The sequence below is a fragment of the Telmatherina bonti genome, assembly GCF_933228915.1.
Source record: "Telmatherina bonti genome assembly, chromosome: 5".
NCBI classification, from domain to species: Eukaryota; Metazoa; Chordata; class Actinopteri; order Atheriniformes; family Telmatherinidae; genus Telmatherina; species Telmatherina bonti.
The window spans coordinates 22,348,492-22,361,091 of record NC_136623.1 but is presented as its reverse complement, the minus strand read 5'-3'; the positions used below and the strand labels follow the sequence as shown (position 1 = coordinate 22,361,091).

General features: G+C 37.0%; 2 protein-coding genes across 2 annotated transcripts; both read left to right on the top strand.

The window, feature by feature from the left end:
- Positions 1-531: 531 nt before the first annotated feature.
- fabp4b (fatty acid binding protein 4b) lies at positions 532-1,475 on the top strand (the record flags this gene model as incomplete). Its single annotated transcript, XM_079240214.1, has 4 exons — positions 532-604; positions 799-974; positions 1,059-1,160; positions 1,422-1,475. The coding sequence occupies 4 exons, from the start codon at positions 532-534 to the stop codon at positions 1,473-1,475; spliced, it is 405 nt and encodes a 134-aa protein (XP_079096340.1).
- Positions 1,476-3,331: 1,856 nt separating this feature from the next.
- LOC306755609 (protein FAM8A1-like) lies at positions 3,332-6,893 on the top strand. The gene is made up of 5 exons (XM_079240051.1): positions 3,332-3,785; positions 4,685-4,805; positions 4,938-5,061; positions 5,186-5,325; positions 5,424-6,893. The coding sequence occupies exons 1-5, from the start codon at positions 3,335-3,337 to the stop codon at positions 5,566-5,568; spliced, it is 981 nt and encodes a 326-aa protein (XP_079096177.1). The 5' UTR covers positions 3,332-3,334; the 3' UTR covers positions 5,569-6,893.
- The last annotated feature ends 5,707 nt before the right edge of the window (positions 6,894-12,600 follow it).

Below are 12,600 nucleotides of genomic sequence, written 5' to 3'. Positions count from 1 at the left end.
AAAACTTTTTCAGTGACTGTCTGAAAGTAAAGAACTTGATCAGTCTAAAGATTGGGAACACAAACTGCACTCCCAGTGACCTGAATACCCAAATATTTTTCATAAAATAAACTATTTGTACAGCCAAGAAATATAATGCACAGTAGACTCTTAAAGATTTACATTATAACGCTGCTCAATAATCTTAACATTTTCAATCTTCAAGAGCAACTTACAACATCAGACATATCAGGTGATCAGCTTGCACCATTTGCGGCCTCCCTAATAATGCTGAAGTCAGGAAACCCAGCCAAAACACACACTTTTCACTCCGATCAAACACAAAATGGGAATCAGATTTAAACACACGCCTCCTAATCCGCTCATTTCCATGGCAACGTTGAAACCTGCTGATGATTGGTAACCCTGAGTCAGGCACGAGCTCGCTCAGGCTTCATATAGCAACAGTTCTGAAAGAGTTTCTGTCTATCTGAGCTCCGCTACCAGAAGATCTTGGGTTCGTGCAGCAGACTGAGCTTCATCTTTACCGTCATGGTTGAGCAGTTTGTTGGAAGCTGGACTTTGACTTCCAGCGACAACTTTGATGAGTACATGAAAGCTGTCGGTATGTTTTACTTTAATTCAATTTCAATCAAAGATTTATTAGGCTCTATGGATGCCTTGGAAGGATGCCCATGAAATAATTTCAACAATGCTGATCAGTTTCAGAAGTCACATTGACTGCAGATTTATCAAAGAATCAATGTGAAGAATCAATTCAGAAACAGCATCCTAATTAAAAACCTCTCTTTCTTGTAGGTATGGGCTTTGCCACCCGCCAGATGGGCAACATGACCAAGCCTAAACTAGTTGTTAGCCTGGGAGAAGATGGTGTCATTTCAATGAAGGCTGAGAGCACTTTCAAGACCACAGAGATAAAATTCAAGCTGAATGAGGAGTTTGATGAGACAACAGTTGACGGACGCAACACAAAGGTGGGTTGCTTAACACACATTATTTATTGGAAAGTATTTATTTCTAACCTTCTTTCTTCCCATTCTTTCTCTCTCTCTTTAAAGTCCATATTCACTCTTGAGAATGGCAAACTGATGCAGAAACAAATGTGGGAAGGAAAGACTACAACGCTGGAACGAGAGATTCAAGACGGAAAACTTATTACGGTGAGTGAAATTATTTGTGCTGCACTGTTAAAAAAGTCTTTACAGAGGCAAAAAACATTAAATAACAGTTAAATCTGAGCAGTAACTATGCATGTATACATACACATACACACACACACCTGCATAGTTGTGCAACACAACAGAAAACCAGAAGATGCCATCAGATACCCTCAGGCCTGTTTTCAAAAATTAGATACCTATGCATTATTTTCAACCGAGTGACAAAATGACTGTCTAACAGTGAATTTCTTGTTTCAACAGAAATGTTTCATGGATGACGTTGTTGCAGTGAGAACCTACGAGAAGGCGGCATAACATTGTTTAATTAGTGCTTTGACCTCTGGTCATCATGAAAATGTATGCACTGAGCTGTTGCAAAAGATGCTAATAAAGTTTTAACTGTGTTAATCAGTTTATTAGTGGTTGATGAGTAATCCTGCCCTCTGTATGCAGATTTACTTATAGTCAAATGTCACAATATCCATGCAACATTATAACTCATTCAAAAGGCTAATTTGGTTTTCACTGGAAAAAACATCTTGTTTTACCCAAAGCACTTTCAGAAAGTTTGAAGTATTCATACGCTAAATCATTATCATAGCATAATAAATACACATTACAGCATAATAAGACTCTGGCAAAAATGACTTTGAAAACTAATCGGCTCCCAACAGTATTCCAATACGCACTGACCTAATTTTGAACTACTTTCAAGGCTTTTGTAGACTGGCACCATGGCCTGCAGCCAGTTTTAAAAACACTTTTTATTGGTCTAATTACTCATGAAAGTTATCTGATTAGCTGAAAATATTTAGATTTAAAGGCAAAAGGACTGTAAATACAAAGGCCTTTTGTTGAAGCAAAGGCAATGTGCAGCCCTCATGACAGGGATGTGAGTAAATGGGGAGCTGTGAGACTAAATCCCTACTTGGGGTTAGTATTGTAACCCCAGTTTGCACCAACCCTCTCGTTTTGGGTGCACAGAGGCAGAGTTCAAGCAAGTGCACATAATTTGTTTTAATTAGGGTTCTTTGGAGCAGTAAGTTGAGGCACAAATCCTTAAAGATTTCTAGGCTGTGGGGAAAGTTTGTGACCCCATGTGGCGGTCAAGCAACAGTGAGTGCCACATTATATAAGATCATGCTACTTGCACATTGTGTGTTTTGAGGAAAATTAAATTTAAGCCAGTTTCAACAACGTATTTTGTTAATTCACATAACTGTCTTAGTAGAGAAATCTGAAATCTTCTCAACTAATTACATTTTTTGGAAACCCTTTTGTTTCGGATTAAACTTACTTAGGCTAATTTGTGGGTGCAGAGGCTTAAAGAAGCAGACTTCCTAGTAATGGCTTTACCCCCTTAAATACAATCACACCATCAGCTGATAAATTCTTGTATTGTTCAAAATCGACAAAATCCACAACTCATTAATTATGAAAGGACACAATAGCAACTTAGAAATAGGAGACTGCTTTAGATATTATTTCATTATAGTTAATCACTAATCCATTCTATTAGCCTACCCAGAATGGATTAGTGTTTGAAGCTTATGTATCTCACACATAAAATAATAAAAGAGCTTAAAATGTTTTTGGAATACATAGAGATGTCTCAAACTCCCTGTTTAACCAGCATCCACCAACATAAAGGAACAAATGGTGAGAACATACAACAAAAACAAACAAACAAACAAAAAAAGCTTTACTAATCCGCAGTAAAGTAATCCCTTAAGAGGTTATTAATTATAAATTGAAATAGGTTTAATGAAAGAAATCCAGAAGTAGCACCATGAGACGTATTGCTCCATTACTTGTTAATATTGAATTATTATTATATAACGCTAACCTGAAGACCTCAAATGTTAAAATTTGACCGCTTTTCTAACTTGTAGAAACGTAAAGCCTGGTGGCTGGCGCTTTAAAAAGTAAGAGCCTATTTGAACACTATAGCTTGGTAAGGGTTTTGTAAAAGTATTTTTGTTCCGTCTACAACATTTACTACTTAAAACTGAAATCACATTTTAAAGTTATAATTATTAATGAATCATTTCCAACTTTGACCTTATTTTATCTTTATATGCTTTATTACTTTATCTTTATCCGCAGGAATTATACGGAGTTACGTATGACGTGCCCTGCGTAGTACGTCTGTACGTAACGCAGCGCCTTCAAACATGGCTGACAAAGAAAACACAGTTATGGAAGTCGATAAGGGAAAGAATAAACCTTTTATCAAACAAGTACAGCCACTACTCGATAACGTTACCGACCGAAGAGAAAATCAGGACAGTCCAGAAGGAAAGAAAGACGCTGTTACAAGTCGTGCTACGGCGGAATACTGCGATAAGTTGCAAACATGGATGTGGCAGTACTACACTGGATATGTGAACTGGCAAAGCTGGCTAGCAGCATCAACACTGTCTCACTCTTATTTTATACAACCATCCAGCGGATCGTCTGCAGGTCTTGATTTCAATTTCCAGAACTGGCATACCAGTCCGTTTGGTCTTCCACTGTCGCCTTATCCACCTGCACCAACCTCGCCGAGCGGCCGTGTCGGACAACCCGTTGTAGGGGCAGCAGTAGCCGCCCAGCCGCAGGAGAACGGAAACGCTCAGAGACCAGGTAGACACATGTGTTGAGTGCGTATCTATCTATCTATCTATCTATCTATCTATCTATCTATCTATCTATCTATCTATCTATCTATCTATCTATTCTATTCTATTCTATTCTATTTAATCTATGCAGTATATGTATACCTTGGATATATATATATATATATATATATATATATATATATATATATATGTATGTATATATATATATATATATATATATATATGTATGTATATATATGTATGTATATGTGTGTGTGTGTGTGTGTGTGTGTGTGTGTGTGTGTGTGTGTGTGTGTATTCTAAAAACTACGAGTAAAATACAGATTATGTACAGATTAATACAGATTATGTAGAAGTAATTTGTGGTCTGTTTGGTAAGATTCAAAGAGTCATTGGACGTCCCTCTTTCTGTCCTGACAGCGCTATCTCCATACATTATATTTTTTTATTTTAATTTTATTGTAAAATATATGAATAGTAATTTTTGCTTTGTTGTTGTTGCATATATCCTTTTGGTTTTTTTTTTTTCTTTTTCTTTCCTTTTGTTTGCTGCACTGTCATATAAATGTCCTCTCATTGAGTTTGAGACTTTCTTACCAGCATGCTGACATGGTGGTGATGTGGAAAACTGGTTGCAACAGAATATAATTTCTTTTAAGCCATAATGTTCAGCTTTTAAATAATCTTGATTTCTTTCATATTTGCATTTTGTTTATGTTCTTAATAAAATAAAATAATTCAAATTTGTTGCTGGCCTTTATCTAATTTTTAAGGCATGCTGTTGTGATGGACCAGGTTGAATGTTGGTTCTGCCAAATGCTTCCCAAGAAAAGAAGAAACACTTTACTCCTGAAAGAGTTAGGGACTTGTTTGTTATTAACCTTGCTGCTGTTTTTTCATCAGGTCGGGAGTATATCATCCCTTCACCTCTCCAAAGATTAATGGCAGAGATGGTGGATTTCTGCATATTGTTTTTCATCAAAGCAACCATTATCATCAGTGTTATGCATCTCAGTGGAATCAAGTGAGTTGTTTTAGCTTTTGTAATTTGTTGAGTTGCCAAAAGATTTTTTTCTCTTTAAAATAGAGAAAAAATATAAAATGCAGAACATGAAATATTCTTGAGTTCTCTGAAAAATGTTTCTTTGTTTTCTAGAGACGTTTCCAAGTTCGCCATGCACTTCATAGTGGAGGAGATTGATGAAGACACGTCAATGGAGGAGCTACAGAAAATGATGCTTGTTGCCCTTGTGTACCGTATTTTAGTGTGTTTTTATGAGGTGAGTGCTGGTATGAAAGTTTTCTTCATTAAATCTATGGGCCTTAATGAGAGGCTAAACAGTGCTGTTAGGCTGAAGTGCCTGACTGCGTTAAATAAACCCATCAACACCTTTCGCTGTTTAGATCGTGTGCATTTGGGGAGCCGGAGGAGCCACTCCAGGGAAGTTTCTCATCGGACTCAGAGTTGTCACATGTGATTCATCAGTTCTGGTGCAGCCCAACAGGGTGCTTGTAATGCCAGCAACAAACGTCTCTCTGTCTGCGTGAGTAGCCCATGCAAACAGCTATCTGTATGTTTGCAAGTAAACAAGCACAGCCGTTAGTTATTTAACAGAATGAATGTTTCTATCTTTTCTTACAGATCAACTGTCCGAGCTTTGAACAAAAACTTCTCCATTGCCTTCTTTTTCCCTGCCTTTATCACACTACTCTTCTTCCAGCACAACCGGACTGTTTATGATATGGTTGCTGGAACAATTGTTGTGAAACGGTCCAGGGTGAGATGACACGGAAGTAGCCAGATGAGATTTCTACAATCACTTTAAACAGTCACAGAGGCATGTTTTTATATTTAAAAAAAAAAAGAAAAGAAAAATACTTGGAAAATGCTTTCTTCAGGAACACAACAGAGTTTAAAACACATCAGTATGAACTTTTTCTGAATTTTGTTTATTTCTGAGACACTGTATTTCTGCATGTATACCTACATGCTGCTTTCAGTATCGGTTCCTGTGCTAAAAGTTTGTTTTAACATGGGAACAATGACAGTAAATGCACCTTTTATTAACACAAGCTTTGCCTTCATTTTATTGTATTTCTTTCCAGATTACAGGTGAATGTGAGGTACATATTAGTATTTAAAGAGCTGATTTTGAGCTGTCAAAAACAGAACATAGTGATTTGTAGAACAATAAACCCTGTATAACCTTATAATACAAAAACTACACATCACAGCCTTGTGACAGGTGTTTCATTAATTAGTTAAAAAAGAAATAAGAAGAATCTTTCGTTTGAATTTGGTGCTAGCAACATGTATACAAACATTTGTTTGGAGCCATTTGTATTACTGTATTTTACTGCCTTTTAACAATGTGCTTAACGGCTAAGTTACACAGTTTTAGCTTAAAAAAATCGTCTTGCATCTTGAAATTACTCCTTTGCTAGAAGTTGTGAATGACATGATTTAACAGATGTTTAAAGAAAGATACATGAAGGATTTAAATGAATGCAGTAGGTATGATACACATTGTCTAAGGTTTACCCACACACTTACTTTCTCTTTAAAGTGTCCCACACATTAAATCAGAACCATTAAAATATTACCATTGTTATGTTTCATTTACATTTCAAAATGTGCAGAATATCTGAAATAAGCAGAGCCTTCCTTCACTGAAAACGATGCTCCGCATGGCTTCATATTTTGCTCCAAAACCTGTACGCATATCTTTAAGAACTCATGTTAACATATGTGGAAGTGACTCATGTCATTTGCATAAAGCAGCATCATACCTATCACTGATGCTAAGTTCTGATAAATTCCCAGATAATCTCTTTCCTCCTCCAGTTTAAACTTGCTGTATTGTTTTTACATGCTGGTCTCTGCATGGTGACATGGTAACCCTGACAGTTGTTTTCTGAGCTCACGCAGTGATTTTTACTACACAATTCAGCAGGGATTCTCACAATACTTATAACAATATAATGCACATTAGATGATGAAATCCCCAAAGTCTTTGCAGCTTCAAATTGTGCAAGGTTATTTTTAAATGTTTGTCCATTTGCTGTTAACCTTTCACACAGTCGTGAATTGTCACTGACCTGTTAGTAACTGACCCGATTAAAAAGTGCCTCAGTTTCAAATTTGGTGAAATGAGTTTTTCTAGTCGAATTGAACATAAACATGCATAAAATACAAACAATAAAACAAATAAAAAATAAAACGTATTTCTTTTGAAATATGGCATGGTGCTTGCTACTTCATTTAATTGAATATAGGCTGTATTTGTAAATTAAATTGAATTGAATTCATACTTTATGTTACTTCTTAACTCAATATTTGTTTTCTTTTCTAAATTTTGATATTGCACAATTATTTTATACCATAGGAGGAACAAACTGACATGTTGCTGTTTGGGTAATGCATTCAGAAGCTTCAGTTTAGTCTATTTTCATAGAGAAAGGAGATAGATTACTTAAAAAAACCCCCCAAAAAAAACTAACATGCAGTTCAATTAATCAACCCTGTAACATAATGATAGAATCCAAAAATGTTTCTCTCTCCCTCTCTCTCTTGCAGCAGGATTAGACTGTAACTCAGTAGAAATGATCTTTCTTCCCAGGGTTTGGCTCCATCTAGTGTTTATCTGTGACTGACAGGGACATGGCTTCCTCCTGGGTTGATATTAACAGTCTGTGTGTGATCATCATCAGAAAAGGACCCATCGTCCATCTGCTCACGACAAAAAACAATCTTCCCTAAATCTAAGAACAGCTGCTTTTTAGGGCATTTCTATCATAGTTTGAGTTTTCTGGCATCTCACATACATCCTACTTGGAAGGGAATGTGAAAGCTCTGATTGTTGGCAAGTGTTGACATGGTGACTGTGTCAGGCCCACTAAGTGGCAGCTTCACATGACAGCCCCAGATGGTACTGCCATATTACTGAGTGACCCCCCCCCCCCCCCAAACCTCACTCGCCATACACACACCTAGACACTTGCGCCTGATATGCATCATACCATAGGCACTGGGTTTTATAAATCCATGAGACACAAAGACCGTCCCTAAGAACTGGAAATGCTGGAAAACCACCACCAGCTCGACTGGGAACTTTCCGAATAAGGTGTTGTTATAAAACTAGTGCATTTTCTTTATCATTAAAAACTGGTGACAATTTTTAACATTTTTTTTCTGTACATTGGGAATGTAGCATGGCTGAGTGATTTTTGGGAGAGTAAAAATGAACGAAAATGTTACTTTTGGCTTTATTCATTTATTTTCTTCTGTAATATGTAGTATTTGTTTACTGCATAGATTAGGATGTGATGATGAGAAAAAGAAAAGCATATTTCAAGCTGTTTCAGTGTGCAAATAGTTAAGTCTGAAATATTTTCATATTTTCCACATTTCCTGTCATTTTGTGTCTGATGCCATGCTTGAAAAAGCCACTTCCTTGCTGCCACATGGCATGCCATACGGTATGGAGTTGATGTGGTGTTCAGCCTGAGTTCCTGCCACCCTTTCTGGCTCTTTTAACAAGGGAGTCATCCACAGGCAGCATGGAGGGCTCACAGCTTTCTCTGACAACCATGTGTTCTTGTGTCTGAACAGAACCATGCACAGGCCAGAGAGATGAGGTAAACAGTCTGGGCTCAAATGGACAGAAATCTTCTCAGCCAGTGATAACATTTAGGCATTAAGGTCCTTATTTTCTCATTATCTCCTTAATGGTAACAGGTGGCAGCGCCTCTTCATACACAGCAGGGTCCAGGTGTTTTGAAGACGTGGAATGGTGATGCAGGCAGAAATTCGTCCTGACATTGTTAATGCTGCTGTTCTTCTCTCAGTGTGTCTGAATCTGTTGGTATTCCTCTCAAGTGGAGCCACTAATTACAGGCTGGCTGTGTTCTGTCTGAGTGGAAAGGGCTGTTGATGAAGAGGAGACCTGTTGACTGGGGAGGGAGATGAATGCCTGGTCTAACAACAGATTTCACTAAGTAACAGTCGATACCATAAATATCCACACACTCATACGTTTTAAGCATATGTTGTTCTTTTGTGGACCTTTAGGGACTTGGTATCAATGTAGAATTATCCATGGTCACAAAAAGGAAAACAGAAGCTTCTCACCCCAATCATCTTTGTACTGTACAAACCCTGAGCCAAAATCAGCACTGCACCATTTAGATTCATCACCTCTCACAATAGCAATAAATTATGAATGAAGTCCTTCTGGGATGAAAGATAAATAAGAACGAATGTGATACGAATGAACTCATTTTGCAGAATAGTGCGTTGCCTTTGCTCCAGTTCATTTTCCTGTTATAAAAATAGACGTAACTATGAAGTGAGTACAAACTCATGGTTAGTGATGGAAAAGCATAAAGAGAGGCAGTGAATATGTGTGTTGAAGTGCAGCAATACAAGATTCGTCTGGTTTTATATGTTACAGCACAGTTTTTTTTGGCTTTTTTATAATACAGTAGATTTTCCCTTCAGGGCAGTGCTTGAGTTGTCAAGACAACCATGGATGCTGCATGAGAAACTGCAGAGAAATTGAGGCTCTTTCTTTTGTTTCTCAGATTATATTGGTTTCAGGAGATACACAGAGGATTCAAACTTGAATGTGTGACATAAATAAAATGTGTATAAACCCATTTGTCCACTTGTGGATTATTTGTAATGTAATCACTGCAGCCTCTGGAACGTCAGAGGAAAAATCTTTTCATTTCACCACTTCACTGGACTGAAGACGAACTGAAAGCATTTATTGTTTACAGCTTTTACTCTGAATACATTTTTGCATAGCAATAAAATGACAAATTGAAATGGCTCTGAATCAGAGCTTTTTTTCTTTTTAATCAAAGCAGTTTGTGACACCAGAAAGGCACAAATCCTTTAGATTGTTAAAACAGACTGAAGTATAGGAATACATTTAAAAAGGTTGTACCAACCTGAATAATTCAGAAACAGTGTGTAAAAACTAAGCAGATCCCATGATTCAGTAACCACTTTGAGCAGGAATAATTTAAATTAAGCTTTTCTTTTTCCTGTATGACGTTAGTCATCCTTCACATCATTGTGGAGAAAATCTGGCCCAATCTTTGCAATTTTGCTTCAGTTCATTTAATTTAGTAGAAATTCACTTATGTGCAGCTCAGTCATGGCTCCACCACAGCTTTCAGTCAGGTTGAAGTCTGGACTGAATAATTGCAAGACCTCAGTTCTTTTCTTGTTCAGACATTCAGTAGAAAACTTGAGGTGCGCTCTTTTGAATATTTCTTTTTAAAAAGGAACAAATAGCAAAATGTAAATGTTTGCCCAGTTAGTGTTACTGCTAATTTACATGTGTTGTCCCAGACAAACATTCAAGAACACATATATAAAGAAAAACAAGATATAAACATGAATTGTTGACACATTTGACTTTTGGTACAAAGAAGAGTTCAACTCATTGACTGGAAGGTGCCCAGATTCTGTGGCTACTAAACACACCCAAACCATTACTCTACTACCACCTTGCTTGACAGCTGGTGTGAAGTCTTTGTTTGCTTTTTGCCCAGTTTGAGACCAAACTCAATTTTTCTCGTCAGTCTGAATAATTTATTCCAGAGGTATTTCAGGTTTTATCACACTTAACTTTGCAAGTCTATGTTCTGTTGCAATGCTCTTTTTAAAGAACATGATAAATATATAATATTTTTCTTTTTGTTTGTTTTTGTTTTCATTCTATGGTCCGACTTTGGGGTGAACTTGCAGAAATGCCCACTTTTAGAAAGTTCATTAGAGATTGCCCCTTTCAATACAGTTCCCGTAAATATGCTACATATGAATAGTCTCTTATTATACAGGGATGTACTCCAGCTTTCTGGGAAATGCTCCCACACTGATACGCAGCAGCACTGCTGACTCCTTTGCATTTATTTATTTGTTCATCCCCATTAGTCACCAATAAGGTGGTAGCTACTCTTCCTGGGGTCAGTCAGTCAACACACACCTGAATGCTCCAGACCAGCAAACTACTTTGCTTTTATAGAGGTGTTCACACTTGTTGACCAGTTATTAATTCCATTTGATTAAAAGCATCTCACTGTCACTTACCATTAAAGTTCTTATTGAAGCAGTGAGGCTGTACTTATTTATTTGTATACACTTGGCTTCAATTTTGTTTAGTAATTTTTATTTTATGTCCTATTGTTCGGTATTAAAAGTTATATTCACATTCATAAAATGAAGACCTGGTGGGGACCATGTGAGATTTAAAAAAAAAATAAAATATATATATATATAATCCTGCTGTGATATTTAAAAGCTTAGAATTGACTGAGATTGTGCTTTTTTACATTACAGCACATATTCTCAGTCAGAAAAAATATTAAAAGTATGGTACATTAAATCAGGGCAAATCTGAATTCTGTGTGTAGGGCCCTCTGTTGGGTGATGCTGGTACTGAGCTTGCAGTGATCAGGAGGATTTGGATAGCTTTAAGTGAGGTCACCAAGGCCATTTCAGGTGGTCAAGCTCATTGCTTCACAATCCGAACTTGGCACTTAGTTTTGTCGTGATATTTATGTTTATAAATGAAACAAATTTTTCAGAGTGGTTCTTGACCTTATATCTTTGTCTATACTGCATGATCTGGTAAACAGAAGAACTTTCCTTCTGGGCTCCACATTTTTTTTTATGTTTAGTTTTTTTTACACAATCTGGTGTTTGTCTGATTCATTTGGTTCATGTGCTCGAACAAACCTTCCTGAGTTCCTTTAGTGGCTGTATTCCTCCTCCACAAATTACTCCCACCCGATCCTTTAGTTGCCTAAACTATGTTCTGTAGATGTGCGTAAGCACTGCCTTGCTATTTTCAGCTGAATGAAAAGTCTTGGCACTTGGACTCAGGATGAAATCTGTTTTGTTCTGCTGAATTTGGCTCCCACCACATGCACAGTGCCTATGTGAAACACAGTTAAAGGATTCAGTTAAATGGTGACCTACAGTAAAACCACAACCATTTGACTGAGAAGCATGACTTTTAAGTAATTCATTTTATGCCTGTCATGCCAGAGGAATCTGTCATCCCTAGCAACATGAATACACAACGTTATTTCAGTGTACAGCAAAGATGTGATAGTTTTTAAAAGGCATTTGTTAGTAAGATGCTTGCAGAAAATAGAAATAATAGTAGTAATCACTCTGTTGTAACAGGCTGATTAAATCCTCCACATTAGAATCCATTGCCTCAGTTATGTGTCATATTTAGTTTTAGATGTCCAGATTAAAAATGTAACAATGCCGAGTTAACAAAGCAAATACAACCATCAGAGTAAAAAAAACAAAAAAACCTCACAAATCATTCTTTACAGGGTCTGCATACTGAAATATGAAAGACTTTGACATCATACTAACTTTAGAATAACTTAGATGCTGCTTGTTTCTATAAAAAACACAGTATTTGCTGGATTAAAATCTAAATTTGCAACTGACATTATCAATTATTTTTCAGAGGCTCCTGACCATAGTTGCTTTGATTAAACCTAAATGTTATTTAACTTAGTAAAAATAGTGAAAACTGAGTAGATCTGATATTCAAACTCCTTTACAAGTGCACAGCCTCAAAAAGGAAGGTGAGGTCGGTATCACCTGCCTGATGGGTTTGCTGTCCTTTTGCTCTTTTCATTAACTACTGAATTCACAGGCTTTCAATAGGCTCTTTCAGTGTGTCATGCTACACCACCATTGAGCTACAGCCACGTTGCCACCCATCTTTCTTAATGGGGACTGGAGACTGTGGAGCTGCCTTGTTGCCATGGCAGCAAGCACT